This window comes from Gymnoscopelus braueri, assembly GCF_963280865.1.
Source record: "Gymnoscopelus braueri genome assembly, chromosome: 5".
Taxonomy (NCBI): domain Eukaryota; kingdom Metazoa; phylum Chordata; class Actinopteri; order Myctophiformes; family Myctophidae; genus Gymnoscopelus; species Gymnoscopelus braueri.
In genome coordinates, this window is record NC_137606.1 from 17,300,580 (window position 1) to 17,315,579 (window position 15,000).

At 42.5% G+C, this 15,000-nt stretch overlaps 2 protein-coding genes across 2 annotated transcripts in view; one reads left to right on the top strand and one right to left on the bottom strand.

Moving 5' to 3' along the window:
- veph1 (ventricular zone expressed PH domain-containing 1) overlaps positions 1-15,000 on the bottom strand; it is a gene marked incomplete at both ends in the record, with an annotated part of 186,807 nt that overhangs the window by 141,356 nt on the left and 30,451 nt on the right.
- The window catches only part of ptx3a (pentraxin 3, long a), a 19,797-nt gene that overhangs the window by 4,175 nt on the left and 622 nt on the right, over positions 1-15,000 (top strand). The window contains 4 exon segments of the mRNA XM_080429565.1: positions 4,169-4,328; positions 4,788-5,248; positions 12,561-12,949; positions 12,951-15,000. The exon segment at positions 12,951-15,000 is cut by the window's right edge and continues 622 nt beyond it. Coding sequence (XP_080285691.1) covers positions 4,169-4,328; positions 4,788-5,248; positions 12,561-12,949; positions 12,951-13,163 — 1,223 coding nt within the window. The 3' untranslated portion in view covers positions 13,164-15,000.

Here is a 15,000-nt window from a genome sequence, read left to right on the forward strand (position 1 = left end):
GCCAATAATTTGATGACCGGGTGTGTATCCGGTAGGAGACACAAATAATCTACTTTGTGTCTCCTACCGGATACATTAGCCGGTAGGAGACGGGAATCAAATTATTGGCTTAGGAATACCACAAAAACAAAAAAATATCCATGAATTCAAGTCTCCATGGGATGACTAATCGATAGAAAAAAAGTAATTTTGGGGCTGAACTATCCCTTTAACACAGTCCTAGACTAGAGGAAGGGACAAGTCATGGATACTTAAGAAATACCATAGTCAAATAAAAATCAGCCAAGAGAAATATCTACTTTCTGCTTACTTACTCTAAACACACGTTCAGTAATCCATACCCACATCCAAAAATGTACCAACATGTTTTAAATGCCTGAAACTGACACATCGCGATGCAATGCGTTGTGAGATTGAACATTGGCTAAAAAAAAAGAGAATTACTCTTAGCTTGTGGTTTAGACGTTAGTTGATAGGAATGAGAAATTGTGAAAGATTGTTTTTCATTTAAATTGCACACCAGAAGTATCAGCAAAACCTGACTAGCTAAACCAATCAAGTCAACAAAGCCATATCATCACAAACCACAGATGATGTACATGAGCGATTATACTATTACAATCTCAACATTAGCGGGTTAGACTTACTTCTTTTTTCTCCAGTATTCCCATGAGTGCTCAACAGGCAGTAGCCCAGCAGACGGCCAACAGGATCAAGGGCCAAGGGCTTATCTTAAATCTTATTTAAGCAAAACTCAAGACAGGTCCTTATCACATCTCACTATATATATTTCCACATCCTGTAAAATAACACCGATAGGGACTGCTGCTTTGAGCCTTTCAATTATGTGCCAAAACCTCTTGATAATGCCTTTACAGGTACAGATTCTTTCAAGAACTTTATGGTAACAAGGTGCCGTCGTTCTCCCATTTAAAATCTGTTTACAGTAACTGCCTGTTTTTAATGGCAACCATGTCAGCAAAGAAATACAATTCTTTGCATTGAACTTGGTGAATACTGCAACTGTTTTGATCCGATTCTTCCCCCCCCAAAAAAGGCTTTTTGGCCTTTATTTAAAGTTTTACAGTAGAGACAGACAGGACACAGAGATGGGGAAAGACATGCAGCAAAGATCGTCGGGAATGGGACTCGAACCCGCAATGCGCCGTCAGGCTACTTTGGAGCCTAGGTGCCCGGACCGCTACGCCAGCAGTCGGGGCCTTCTTCTGTTATCTTCCCACCTCACTATGGTGCCCTCTTCCTTCCCATTTCCCCTGAACCTCACAAGACAAATGAATCAACATGTCCCTTTGCAGTCAAAAAACGCATTTGAAGGATGTTGCAAGAGTATCTGGTTTGTGTGGTAACCCAAACCTATGCCTCAGCATCCTGTCTGCTTTCTTTATCTTCCTGTCGTCACACGTTCTCACCCTCACGCAGTGGTGTAAAGTAACTAAGTACATTTACTCAAGTGCTGTACTTAAGTACAATTTTGAGGTACTTTTACTTTACTGGAGTATTTCCAATTTTCTATACTTTTACTTCTACTCCACTACATCTCAGAGGCAAATATTGTACTTTTACTCCACTACAATTATTTGAAAACTTTAGTTACTAGTTACTTTGCGGATATAAATTGTTACATTATAAAACATACATTATCCACTTTAGCCCTGTTTTATACCTAGGCTATTTGAAAATAGCCGATCTACAAGCTCACAACGCGTCGCGTTGTGAGCTTGTAGATCTGCTATTTTCAAACATTTTAGTACTTTTACTTTTGGTACTTCAAGTACATTTTGATAACAATACTTTTGTACTTTTACTCAAGTACATTTTTAATTCCAGACTCTTACTTGGAACAGAGTACTTCTACATTGCAGTATTGATACTTCAGGGTCCCCACACATTTTTAGCAATGAATTTCCAAAACTTTTCCAAAACTTTTCCAGAATATTTAGCCCAATTTCCAGGCCTATATAACAATCATGCAGCTCAATAATGTGTATCTTACTCCTATGTACAATGCCCAAACATAGGCAGTGTAGCAAAAATAAAGCATAATATAGAATGGTACAATTCCATTCAAAATTTCGTGCAAAATTAGGGCATAGCTCACTGGAATACAAGACTCATTATGGCATCCGTATGACTTTTTTTTTTATTTATAATATTGCCTTGCATTTGCCCCATTTATGAATTTAAAAGTAATGAAGGATGCAAGGATGTTTTAAATTACACTTTTGTTGTAGGTTTTCCTATGTTTTTCCTATTAAGTTTTCAACAAGAGGATACTGTCAGACACGAGGAGGGATGAACATAATTATGTAAAACCAGCCAGCTCTATTCGGGTCCTTTTCTCGCTTTACCCAGTCTTTAAATTTTTAATTTGTAAGCCACAAATTATTAAACAAACATTTCCCTGGCATTGTGGATCATACTACTAGTTCAACCGATATATTTTAACTGTGTTCGTTTACGCTTCACCGACTATTCACATCTCGCAATTGTTTGTTGGGACAGCAAACACACAACCTGCACAAGTTGCCAGGTTGGTGTCACGTGACAAACGAACAGCTCTACAAGCTAACTACTCATCACGCTGCAGCACGTTGTGAGCTTGTAGCTCTGTTCTTTTTATCACGTGACACCAACCTGGCACCCTATGCAGTGCAACCTAACAATTGAGACATACATTAGGCTGCCATCACACAGCCCGTTCGGCGAAAAACTACTTATGTTACATATTTCGTGTAATGTTATACATGTTTATGAAAATGTTTTGTATTAACAAAATCAATAGCCAAAAACAATGCATAGCCAAATATTTTTCCAGGACCCTTGATAAATTCCAGGACCTTTGATCAATTCCAAACCTTTTCCAGTACTGGATTTTTTTTATTTTTATTTCAAAATATTTCCAGGAATTTCATGACCGTGGGGACCCTGATACTTTTACTACTTTTTGTTGCATTCCTAAGCTAATAATTTGATTCCCGTCTCCTACCGACTAGTGTATCCGGTAGGAGACACAAAGTAGATTATTTGTGTCTCCTACCGGAAATACACACGTTCATCAAATTGTTGGCTTAGGAATAAGACAAAAACAAAATTAAATCCATGAATTCAAGGCTTCATGGGACGTGCAATTGATATAAAATAAGTCATTTTTTGGGTGAACTCCTCCTTTAAGTAAAACATTTGAGTACTTTTTCCACCACTGCCCTCACGCGACTCCTCTCACTCAGAACTAGGACCATGTCCTCGGCTAAACTGGACAGGCTCTTATCTTCACAGTGGAGAACTAGACCAGTGGTTCTAAAAGTGGGGTCCATGGTTACCCTTGGGGTTCCATAAGGGGGTTCTAAATGGACCCTTACACCGCTTGTAACTCTGAGCGTATACAAATGGAACCAATGGGTCTATTTGGTTCCAGTTGTACACTCTCATTTAGTTATTGCGGTCCTTGAAATTAAAAAAGAACCACTGATCGACGCTCAACTGTCAAAACCAAGGGGCCAGCTTCTGAGTTGTAAATTGAGGCTGTATAGGAAGTGACAGTTCATATGAATGGCCTGTAGTTTCGCTGTTTCACCCCTGCTGGTGTCAGAAAGAATTACTCTCCATTCAAGCGGATGGGTTTTTGCCAAACTTTACACTTGATTTTATTACCTTAATAAACATTGTCATAAATACTACATGCTTCCAGTGGTCTTCTTTCAATCACCATGATATGGGTTTTGGTAAATTATGGTCCCATGTATTTTAAAATTGATGATAAAGTAGGGTATGCTGTAGGAGGGGCTTGATTGACAAGCTACAAAACTAATAGCATTAATTCCCCACCCCCGCTCTGGTCCCAAACAATAGCATTCACTTCCGTGTTCTGGATATAGAAAGATGGTGGATTTGAAATTGCTGAAAAATAGGCTTCATTTGCGGTCTGTAGAGTATGTGGGTGTAACTTTGTCCATCCTTTTTACTGTCTATGGTCAAAACATATATAAAGGCAGGGGCAGGGCTGAGTGCAGAACAACATGCTGGCGGGTCAACACGCTCATGCGCCAACAGCCTATTTTTCCCAACAACATTTTTTTAACATTGCTCTCTCTCTCTCTCTCTCTCTCTCTTTCTTTGTTTCTTCCCCTCCCTCTCTTAATTCCTTCAGCCACACCAAGTCCAACCCCCTGTAAGTCCTCGGACCCGACCAAATGGGACAAGCTCTTCTCCATGCTGGAGAACAGTCAGATGCGAGAGAACATGCTGCTGCAGTACGCTGATGACATCGTCAAGGTGGAGATGGGCTCACTTCGTGGAGAGATGCTGAGGTGAGGTCCACAAACAGAGTGCTAACTACTATATCTACAGTATATCTACAGTATATCAGGGATTTCAACCCGTCGGCCCGGGGACCACTGGTGCGCCGTGAGGGTATTGCGGGTGGGCCCCCAAATAATTGGAAAAACATTAAGATTTTAATGATGAAAGAACAAATGTCATGGTATTTTCTTCTTTAACCTTGAAAAAAATGTTTTCATTGTAATAAGAGATACATAGGAATACTATGTTAATTCAAGCCAGAACACAATCAATTGATTGATCATTAAAATAAGCATGCTCTGAAAATGCACAAGGTCCAAGGTCAGATGGGTTCGAGCGGGACCTGATCCTGATCCAAGGTTGAGAACCACTGCTGTAACTGTATTGTACTAAACTAGGTTGATCTGGGTATTATGCTTGTGCTGAAGCACATCTGAACATACCACCTTTCATTTCCCACTCATAAGGTTTGTCGCCGAGTACGGAGGTGCCTGCGGCGTCGCCGTGGAGACGGCGGGGAGAAGGATGTCCCTGCAGCTGGAGACCCGTCTGCGGGAAACCCTGGAGCACCTCAACCAGCGGGACTCCGGCGGGAACGCCGTGGTCGCCACATCTGGGAATACCTCTCAGAGTCAGCTGGAGGCCTTGCTGCACCAGCTCTTGTCCATGTCCCGCATGCAAGCCTCCCGGCTCGCCAAGCTGGAGACCAGCTGTTTGGGGCAGGGACCGGAGCCGCTGGCCAACCCCAAGATGCGGTTCCAGGCTCCAGAGAGAGGAGACGGAGGGACTCAGAAACAGGAAGTGACCTCGCCAGAAGGGGCGGGAGCCCTGGAGAAGACCCTGGCGGCCGTGGTAACAGAGCTGAAGGAGACCAGGGCGGCGCTCGAGCAGGCCATGAGCTCGTCGAGGCAGAGATTCCTGCCTGCAGGTAAGATACCATGTTTTTCTCTCACGCCATCTCTCTCTCCCTTTCATCTTTTCTCTGTTTTCACTCTTCTTGGTCTGTCTATCTCTTTGCTTCCCCCTTCCTCGAGACGAGACCAGCCTTTGACCTCCACCTCTTTGTGTCATCTTTTTCCTGTGTTGACACATTTGGGTCACGTTCCAAAACAGAAACATGAGACACACCCAGGGCCAACGCAATGTTTCCAGGACATCCTGCCCATCTTTGTCCTAAATACCTTTTTTTCCATTTCCTCTGGCTGTGTTCAGGCTCCTCAAGTAGTAGCTCCTCTTCCCCCAGTAACATTACTGTCTATCTGGGAGACCTTGGTACGTTGGTTCTTGTTACAGTCCGTCCGACCGATGCCGGATTTTATATATCATGGACATCACTGTCCATCTCTAGACCTCAGGATGAATTTATGTAATGCTTCTTTTACAAGGCCCATGTTATGTGACCATTCTGTTCCTTTTCTCAAATAAAACAAAACACCTCATCCAGCCACAGGGCCAGATTTTCGGACCCTCTGGTCCCGATTTGTCTAATCCTCATTGGCTAAATCTCAGACTGATCTCAGAAACACACTGTGTACAGCCTCGTGATAATTCTGATCAGGGCATGACATCCCCGGAACACAGAACAACAGAACCAGGATCTCCATGCATCCGGAGAGCCCATAAGGGTCCGTTTTAGCTTGGATATCATGCAGAGGCCCTGTTTTAATCACTTAAACCCTCTAGATCTAGCAAACTGGACCTGAGCTGACTCTGTACTTGGACTGCTTTTTTCTATTCTACACCAAATCACTTTGCCATCTGTGGTGGAAAGTAACTAAGTACATTTACTCAAGTACTGTACTTAAGTACATTTTTGGGTATTTGTACTTTATTTGATTATTTCCAATTTCCAATACTTTTACTTGTACTACACTACATCTCAGAGGCACATTTTGTACTTTTACTCCACTACAATTATTTGAAATCTTTAGTTACCAGTTACTTTGTAGATTTTGATTATTATTACAAAACACATATTAACCACTTCAGCCCTGTATATACATTTCGGCCATTTGAAAATAGCAGATCTACAAGCTCACAATGCGTCGCGATGCGACACATTGTGGATCTTGTAGATCTGCTATTTTCAAACAATGTTTATACATTCAAAACTTGAAATGGGACATTCTGCATAATGAGTACTTTTACTTTTGGTACGTTAAGTACATTTTGATGCAATACTTTTGTACTTTTAAGGCGGTTACACACCGGCGAATATGTGAATATACGCAGAATTCGGACTCGTTCCGAATAATTAAAAGACGCTTTTTCGCTTCGCTTTTTCGCGCCATGTACGCTTGCATTGACTTTATAAGGTTTTTAAAAAAAACGTATTATTCTATAGTGCAGTATTGATACTTTTACTTAAGTAAAATATGCGAGTACTTTTTCCACCACTGACAAAAATAGCCAATCTGTACGCTTTGCAACGCAATGCTATTTTTGGCTAATGTTCCCCAGAGAATATGGATATGCTGGGGTTGAAGTGGTTACGATACCAGGTGATGGTGTTTCCCCGACCGATCTGTCTGTTCTGGCTCACTTCATGTGATTGTCTGGGCCACAGCTGCCCTGCGTTGGCACGTGGATCAAACAGTGACTAATATTAATGTAAGATTAAAAGGTTGATGAACAGAGGGTGAGTGAGTGAACGCAGCTCATGTCTACTCCTATGGAGGCGCCGGCCTGTTCAATGAGCCAGCTCTGCTCCGCCACATTAGGCAAATAAAAACCTCAACACTGTTTAGGTTGCATTACTCAGCTGCACTCACATAAACACACACACGCACGCACACACGCGCACTTTTTATGCAAACAAATAGGCACACTTAGAGGTGATCATGAACCACATACACTATATGTATGGCATAAATGCTGATGCAAGCAAGCACGCACGCACACACGCGCACACGCACACGCACCGTGTCTATAGAGCCCGACAATGTAAGACTGGCCTACATACAGAGCGGAGGGAGGCATAATCATTAGCAGGTCGGCAGAGAAACCACACCAAAGTACTTCAGGAAAGCAGAAACAGATGGGGGCCGTTTTTAACACACACGCACACACACACACACACACACACACACACACACACACACACACACACACACACACACACACACACACACACACACACACACACACACACACACACACACACACACACACACACACACACACACACACACACACACACACACACACAGAGCATGTACAAAATGATTGTTTCTCCACCGTTCCCTAAGGAGGAAGAAACCTGAGAAAAATGTCAATATTTAGGGACTGTGGTCTCTGTAAAGAACCACCAGTGTGTCTCTCAACTGGGAACTGGTTTGGGAGAGAGAGAGAGAGAGAGAGAGAGAGAGAGAGAGAGAGAGAGGAGAGAGAGAGAGAGAGAGAGAGAGCAGGAGAGAGAGAGAGAGAGTACAGTATATTGTAGAGAGAGAGAGTTGACAACTGACAGATGGGGAGATGAAACATGAGAAAAAGCTGTACTGATGTAAATAATGATTAAAAAAAAGGTTACCACAACTTAAATATAATATTTAATTATCAGAAGCATAAACGCACACATTCGCTCATACATGTGCACACACACACACGCACACACAGACACACGCACGCACAGCCACACGCACGCACAGACGCACGCACACGTACAGGCGCACGCACACGCACACACACACACACACACACAAACGCACACACACCACACACACACACGCAGACACACACACAGACACACACACAGACACACACACAATCCAGCTCATACCTCCCACTGAGCTTTCCTGTCCAAAACTCATAACTCTCGTTGTTTGAGCTGCGGTTGATGCATTATCTCATGGAAGCTAAATCCCCTCGAAGGCCCCACACAGAGGAATATACTGTGTACACACACACACACACACACACACACACACACACACACACACACACACACACACACACGCTCTTTGGCACACTGAAAGGAGCAGCAGCAAAAATACGTTTCACAATACAGCACAATGACTTCAGAAAAAAAGAGTGTGCCCTTAATAACCTTAATCTTTTTTTTAAGCTACACTATTCCATATAGTGTGCGTTGCGGTAAGAGCAGGGGGGGGGGGGGGGGGGGGGGCGTGGCACAACATGCAGTGGTCCTGACCTAATCTGATCATCAGTTAACAGCTAAAGCTAACATGATGTCAGTTAGACTCACAGCTTGGACAATGGGGTGTGAGGAAAGAGAGAGTGGGTAGAGAGAGAGATGCACAGTGGAGAGAGAGAGAGAGAGAGAGAGAGAGAGAGAGAGAGAGAGAGAGAGAGAGAGAGAGAGAATAACAATTCTTAAAATCCATACAAACTGTAACTTGAAGGTCAAGACATTTTCAAAGAGATGGTAACTTTGTAGTGTGGTGGTGTTGCGTAAAAATAGCAGATAATGCTATTTTGGAGAGAAAAAACATTTAACCCTGCAAGACCCGGATATATTTCTACTTACAAAAAAAAATAATCAACCTTTCAGATGGTGTTTTAGGAGTACTTTGGAGAGGAAAATATAATGTTTTTAAAAAAAAATAGTTTTCGTAAGGTTTTATTGAAATGTTGTAATATTACAACAGTGGGTCTAACGGGTAGCAGAATTTCCTATAGGCCATTTTTACTCACTGTCAGAATAGCATGGCAAATGTCTATATACTTCACTAAAACAACTTAAGGGTTCATTTATATGGTTATGGTTTATCATTTGGCCTCAGAACAGTATACATTATGAATAATATTGGGCCTCAGAACAGTACATTATGAATAATAACATCAATAAGCCATATTTTTAAGAATTTTGATTTTATTAAAAGAACAAAATGAAAAACAGTACAATGAATGTACTAAAGAAACCTAATTACAATATACACTGGTCACAATGTGATGCAAACAGCCCTCCACCGAAGACCAATTCACACCTGCTCAAAATGAAACGGGCACCCCCTCTCATCCATCAATTTGAACACCATTTACAATCACTTGCTTTTTAGCAGTGATAGTCCCAGAAACAGTTTCTGTCTCCTGAAATGCACAGACGAACACCACACTTGTGGCAGAGTAAGCTGGTGTAACTTGAACAGCCACTATTCCTGCAGCGCCCCCTCTCTGTCTTCCGTGGGAGGTGTCCAACTTGGTCCTGGCGCACATCTGATGGCCGATGTTGACATGGTGCCTTGCATGGATTGCAGTCTGGACACATCCCTTGCAGTGAAGCGAGGCTCTCTCCTTGCTTGTGGCATTCTGGGTTTGGCGTGTTTGGCCGGTTGGGGGGGGGGGCAGTGGGTCAGTGGGTCAGTGGGTTCACTGGGTTCACTGGGTGGATGGTTTTCTTTGGACTCCTCTCCACAGGCCTCTTCATCCGACTCTTCATCAGTTTCAGTAAAGTCGATGTCCACATCACTCTCTCCATGCATTACAATATCCAACACATCCCTTGCAGTGAAGCGAGGCTCTCTCCTTGCTTGTGGCATTCTGAAATGAAAATAAAGAAATACCATTAGTACATTAGTACTAGCACATCTCACTGCAGGTACATATTTCACAAGTCACACAATACTGTCTGGCCAACCTATTGTACTTTGCTTATCCTCACAAGTGGCATCAGTGATGATGGTACTTAGCACTATCAGTGATGAATGATGATGCTTAGCCTAACAAAGGGATTGGGGATGACTGTAAGTGGGCAATCCCAACACCCATCACATGAACAATGATGAGAGATTCTTAACTGGGCGACTCCCATATGAACAATTACCATACACTGATTGCTAACCACAAACATTACCAAAATGTTTTGCTAAAACATTATAGGCAATGACATGTTATAAGCTAATGATGCAGTATATTTGTATTCGAGTACAATTGGTTACAATATACAAATTGGTATATATATATATATATATATATATATATATATATATATATATATATATACACACACACACACACACACACACACACACACACACACACACACACACACACACATACCAATTTGTATGTTTTAACCAATTGTACTCGAAGACAAATATACTGCTTTAGCTTATAAGTTATAACATTTCATTGCCTATAATGTTTTAGCAAAACATTTTGGTAATGTTTGTGGTTATTTGTGGTATATATATATAGTAATGCAATGTGGGGAAAATACACATAATTGTATAAAAGACTCCACTTAGCCAGGTGAACAGGTGGCATTGCTATTTGCTACCACTATGACCCAGAGTTGTAAAAAAACAACAAGTATAAAGCATGCTCTAATTTACATTTGGGGGATATCTTTCCCAATAATATCATATGTACATGTTCTAGACATTCTAATGATCACCAAAAAAAATATTGCAGACATTTTACTTACTTTTTTGTGAGAAATCCTGTCCAGTGAAAAAGAGATTGTTCTTCCTTCAAGGATTTTCAAGTTGTGACTTTTCCTGCCTCTGTGGGGGGTATTTATATGCAAATATCCCGGCCAATGACATTGCAAGACTAAACAATAGGATCCAATGATGATGTTTAGGTGAAAGAATAACAGGAAAACAAATGATTTATACCATGTTTTTGATAAAATACAAATGTTGTAATATTACAACTGCGGGTCTTGGAGGGTTAACCAATCCGGGAACGCATCTCCGTCCTTTTAAGATGTCTTTTGCCTATTTTTGAAAAAAAAGTGAACATTTGTGCAAATCTTTGAATATATATTTTCTAAACATTTGTAAAATATTTTGTTGCAGGGACCCCCAGAAGCAAAGGTTTGAGTTACAAATGTTCGCTTAAAAATATATGTATATTCAAAGATGTGCACACATTTTCACAATGTTTTTCAAAAATAGCAGATCTACAAGCTCATGATCTGCTGTTTTTGAATAGCCAAATAAATCTAAAATGACAGAGATGCGTTCCTGGAAAAAAATTTGAAACAGTCAAAAGCAGTTGGACCAGCACTTTGGTAATGTGAACCCACTTTTCATGGCCATAGAAGTGAGCGTGTCCCTTCTATGGCAATGATTCTCAAACTTTTTTAATTTCAAAGACCCCCCATAACCTGTAAGGTTCCATTTGGAACCCCTCAAGGAACCCAGGGGGTCCCTGGACCCTACTTTGAGAAACAGTGTTCTATGGGACACACAGGTGTTCCAAGGGTCTAAAAACAAACCATGATATGTATGGGGTAGTGTAAGCCCACCGTGGTTAGTAGAGTCAAACTTCAGGTGTACCACATGAGAAACAGATTCCAGTGAGAGATGCTTATCTGGCTCTGACCTCTCTGCAAAGGTCAAACTAATAACCCTGGGGGTCTAAAGAGCTGAGAGACAGACAGACAGAGAGAGAGAGAGAGAGAGAGAGAGAGAGAGAGAGAGAGAGAGAGAGAGAGAGAGAGAGAGGGGATATATTGTCCTATATGTTCTCTTTTCAACAGCCCCTCTACCTGCCCACATCCCCATTTTAGACAAAAAAAACATAGACATAAAAGACACTGGGCCCTATTTTCGTTTTTTTAAAACATTTTCAAATAGTTCAAATAGCCAATCTACAAGCTCACAACGTGTCGATGTAGATCGGCTAGTTGAACTATTTGAAAATAGTAAAACAATGGCAGAGAAGTGTAGGAATAATGGGCCCACTCTGCCCATGTCTGTATATCTCTGACTCTGACATTCTGTTTGTTTCTCTCCCTTAAACGTATTTGAACCGTATTGTAATATGTGTGATATTCATGCCAACTACTGCACTGCTGTGGCTATCTCTTTCTCTTACTAAACCTGCCTTTTACTTTTACTTCTACTCCACCACATCTCAGAGGCAAATATTGTACTTTTACTCCACTACAATTATTTGAAAACTTTAGATACTAGTTACTTTGCAGATATAAATTATTACATTATAAAACATACATTAACCACTTCAGCCCTATTTTATACCTAGGCTATCTAAAAATAGCCGATCTACAAGCTCACAACGCGTCGCGATTTTCAAACATTTTAGTACTTTTACTTTTGGTACTTTAAGTACATTTTGATACCAATACTTTTGTACTTTTACTCAAGTAAACTTTGAATTCCAGACTTTTACTTGTAACAGAGTACTTCTACATTGCAGTATTGATACTTTTACTTAAGTAAAACATTCGAGTACTTTTTCCACCACTGGTCAGTGGGTGGATGTGTTGGTGAAGAAAGTAACTGAAGCCTCTCTCTCTCCCCGCCCCCCAGGTTGTGAGACGGCCCTCCTCTTCCCCATGCGCTCCCGTCGCATCTACACCTCCGTGGTCCCCGACGCGCCCCTCTCCCTCTCCGCCTTCACCGCCTGCCTGTGGGTCAAGCCCACCGCCGTCTCCAACAGGACTGTGTTGCTCTCCTACGGAACCCGCCGGAACCCCTACGAGATCCAGCTGCTGCTCAGCGGCAGCTCCGCCCTCTTCACCGTGGGAGGGGAGGCGCACCTGGTGGAGGGGCGGGGCGTCGTCAGAGGAGGAGGAGAGGCTCCGCCCGAGTGGCTCCACCTGTGCGGCGCGTGGAGCTCCCACCAGGGCCTGACGTCGCTCTGGGCCGACGGCAAGAGGGTGGCCTCCACGCCCGGGGTGGCCGAGGGCCACGTGGTGCCCGGCGGGGGGGGCCCTCCAGCTGGGGCAGGAGAGGAACGGCTGCTGCCCCTTCGGCAGCAGGTCCCCACCCGGCGAGGGGAGTGCCAGCGGCATGCCGGGGTTCGAAGACGGGTTCGATCCCAAGCTGGCGTTCGCGGGGAAGCTAACCGGCGTGAACGTGTGGGACCGCGTGCTGTCGGAGGAGGAGATCTCCCAGCGGGCTTCGCGGTAGGGCGAGGGCTGCGCGCTGAGGGGGAACGTGGTGGCGTGGGGGGTGACGGAGATGGTGCCCCACGGAGGAGCTCAGCTCGTCAACTGAAACCCTGATTCTTCAAACCTTTTTTCGTTTCAAGGACCCCCCGGTTTGGCATGCATTAAGCCACTCACCCCCCCCCCCCCCCCATAACTCTGAGAGTGTACAGACCTGTTAGGGTCCATTTGGTTCCATCTGTACACTTCTAAAGAGTTACAGACCTGTAAGGGTCCATTTGGTTCCTAACTACCATCACTTTGAGACCCACTGAACTAATGGGCTTGAATCGCTAGCATCCTCCCCATCATCATTGATCTCGACCACATCATAAAAGACTTTTACTCTGAAGCCCCGCGGCGGGGACAAACCGACTCAAACAACTGCTTTCCTAATTATTCCCATCATCCTCATCAATCATCATGCACCATCACCACCACTATTACCATATCACTGACTAAGTCTTTGTTAATTGTTTTAATCATCAACATCAATGTCTTCATCATCATTATCATCATCATTGTTATCCTCGTGATTGTCGTCATCGTTGTTTAAACAATGCCAAGAGTATCGTCATCATCATCATCATCATCATCATCATCATCTTCATGAACGCTGATGCTGCCAGACAGCATTAAGTTCAAAAGGAGAAAAGCCAATGCTGTGAGATACTGAAGTGCTTTGGTGAAATGCTTATCATATTCAACATGTAATTATGACAGCCAGAGGCTGTAACACACACACACGCACAACGCACACGCACACGCACACACACACACACACACACACACACACACACGCGCACACACACACACACACACACACACACACACGCACACACACGCGCCGCACACACACACGCACATACACGCACACTGCAATAACATAATAATTACAACATTTAAAATGTAATGTTTGAAAAACACTGCGGTGTAAAATATAAAATATAAGTAGGACTGGAAAGTTTATTGTTAAAGGACGCTATTTAGTGACTATTTACTGAGCCAATAGATAAGAGTGATCAAAAGTACAAAGAATAAAGCCTGGCGTGTCAATGTACAGGAGGAGGTACTGTAGCCACTGTAATAGTCCTCCATCTGGTCATCGCTGTCGGTGGAAACCTTGTACGTCCGAAACCGTTACTTATCGGGAAATGGGGGAGAAAAAAGCACCTTCAAATGGATCCAAATGTAGTTATTATTTAGTCCACTGTTTCCCAAACAGTGGGTCGGGACCCATTTGTGGCTCACGGACACATTTGTATGGGTCACAAGTAAAATAAATATCCCTTTATTTTTTTGTTTCCTACATTTAGTTTTTCATTATTATTTCAAAACATAAAAAGCAACAAAAACAAAAACAAATGCATTAACATTCAAAATTAGTTCATAAATAAAAGAAATTAAGAAATTCAAAAACGGATGTTTGAGAAGTAGTGAAGATACGTTGGGATCTGCAAGCGTTGTGATCTACAAGCTCACAACTAGTGAAAATAGCAGATCTACAAGCTCACAACTAGTGAAAATAGCAGATCTACAAGCTCACGACGCGTCGCAATGCAATGAAATATGGAGATGCAAGGTTTCTGCCTGACAATGAGGATGTCTATTTTTTTGCCATTTGAATTTCCAAAGTGCCTTTCCTGAGTGTGTGCATATGATATGGACTATGACTACAGTATGAAAGGCTAGTGCAAGTAAAAAAAAAAGAAAAAAAACTTTTTTCTATCCTTCAAAGACATTTTTGTATGTTAAATTAATAGATGATGAAAAGTTAAAATAGACGTCAACTCTAATGTGGCACAGTAAATGTATGCCAT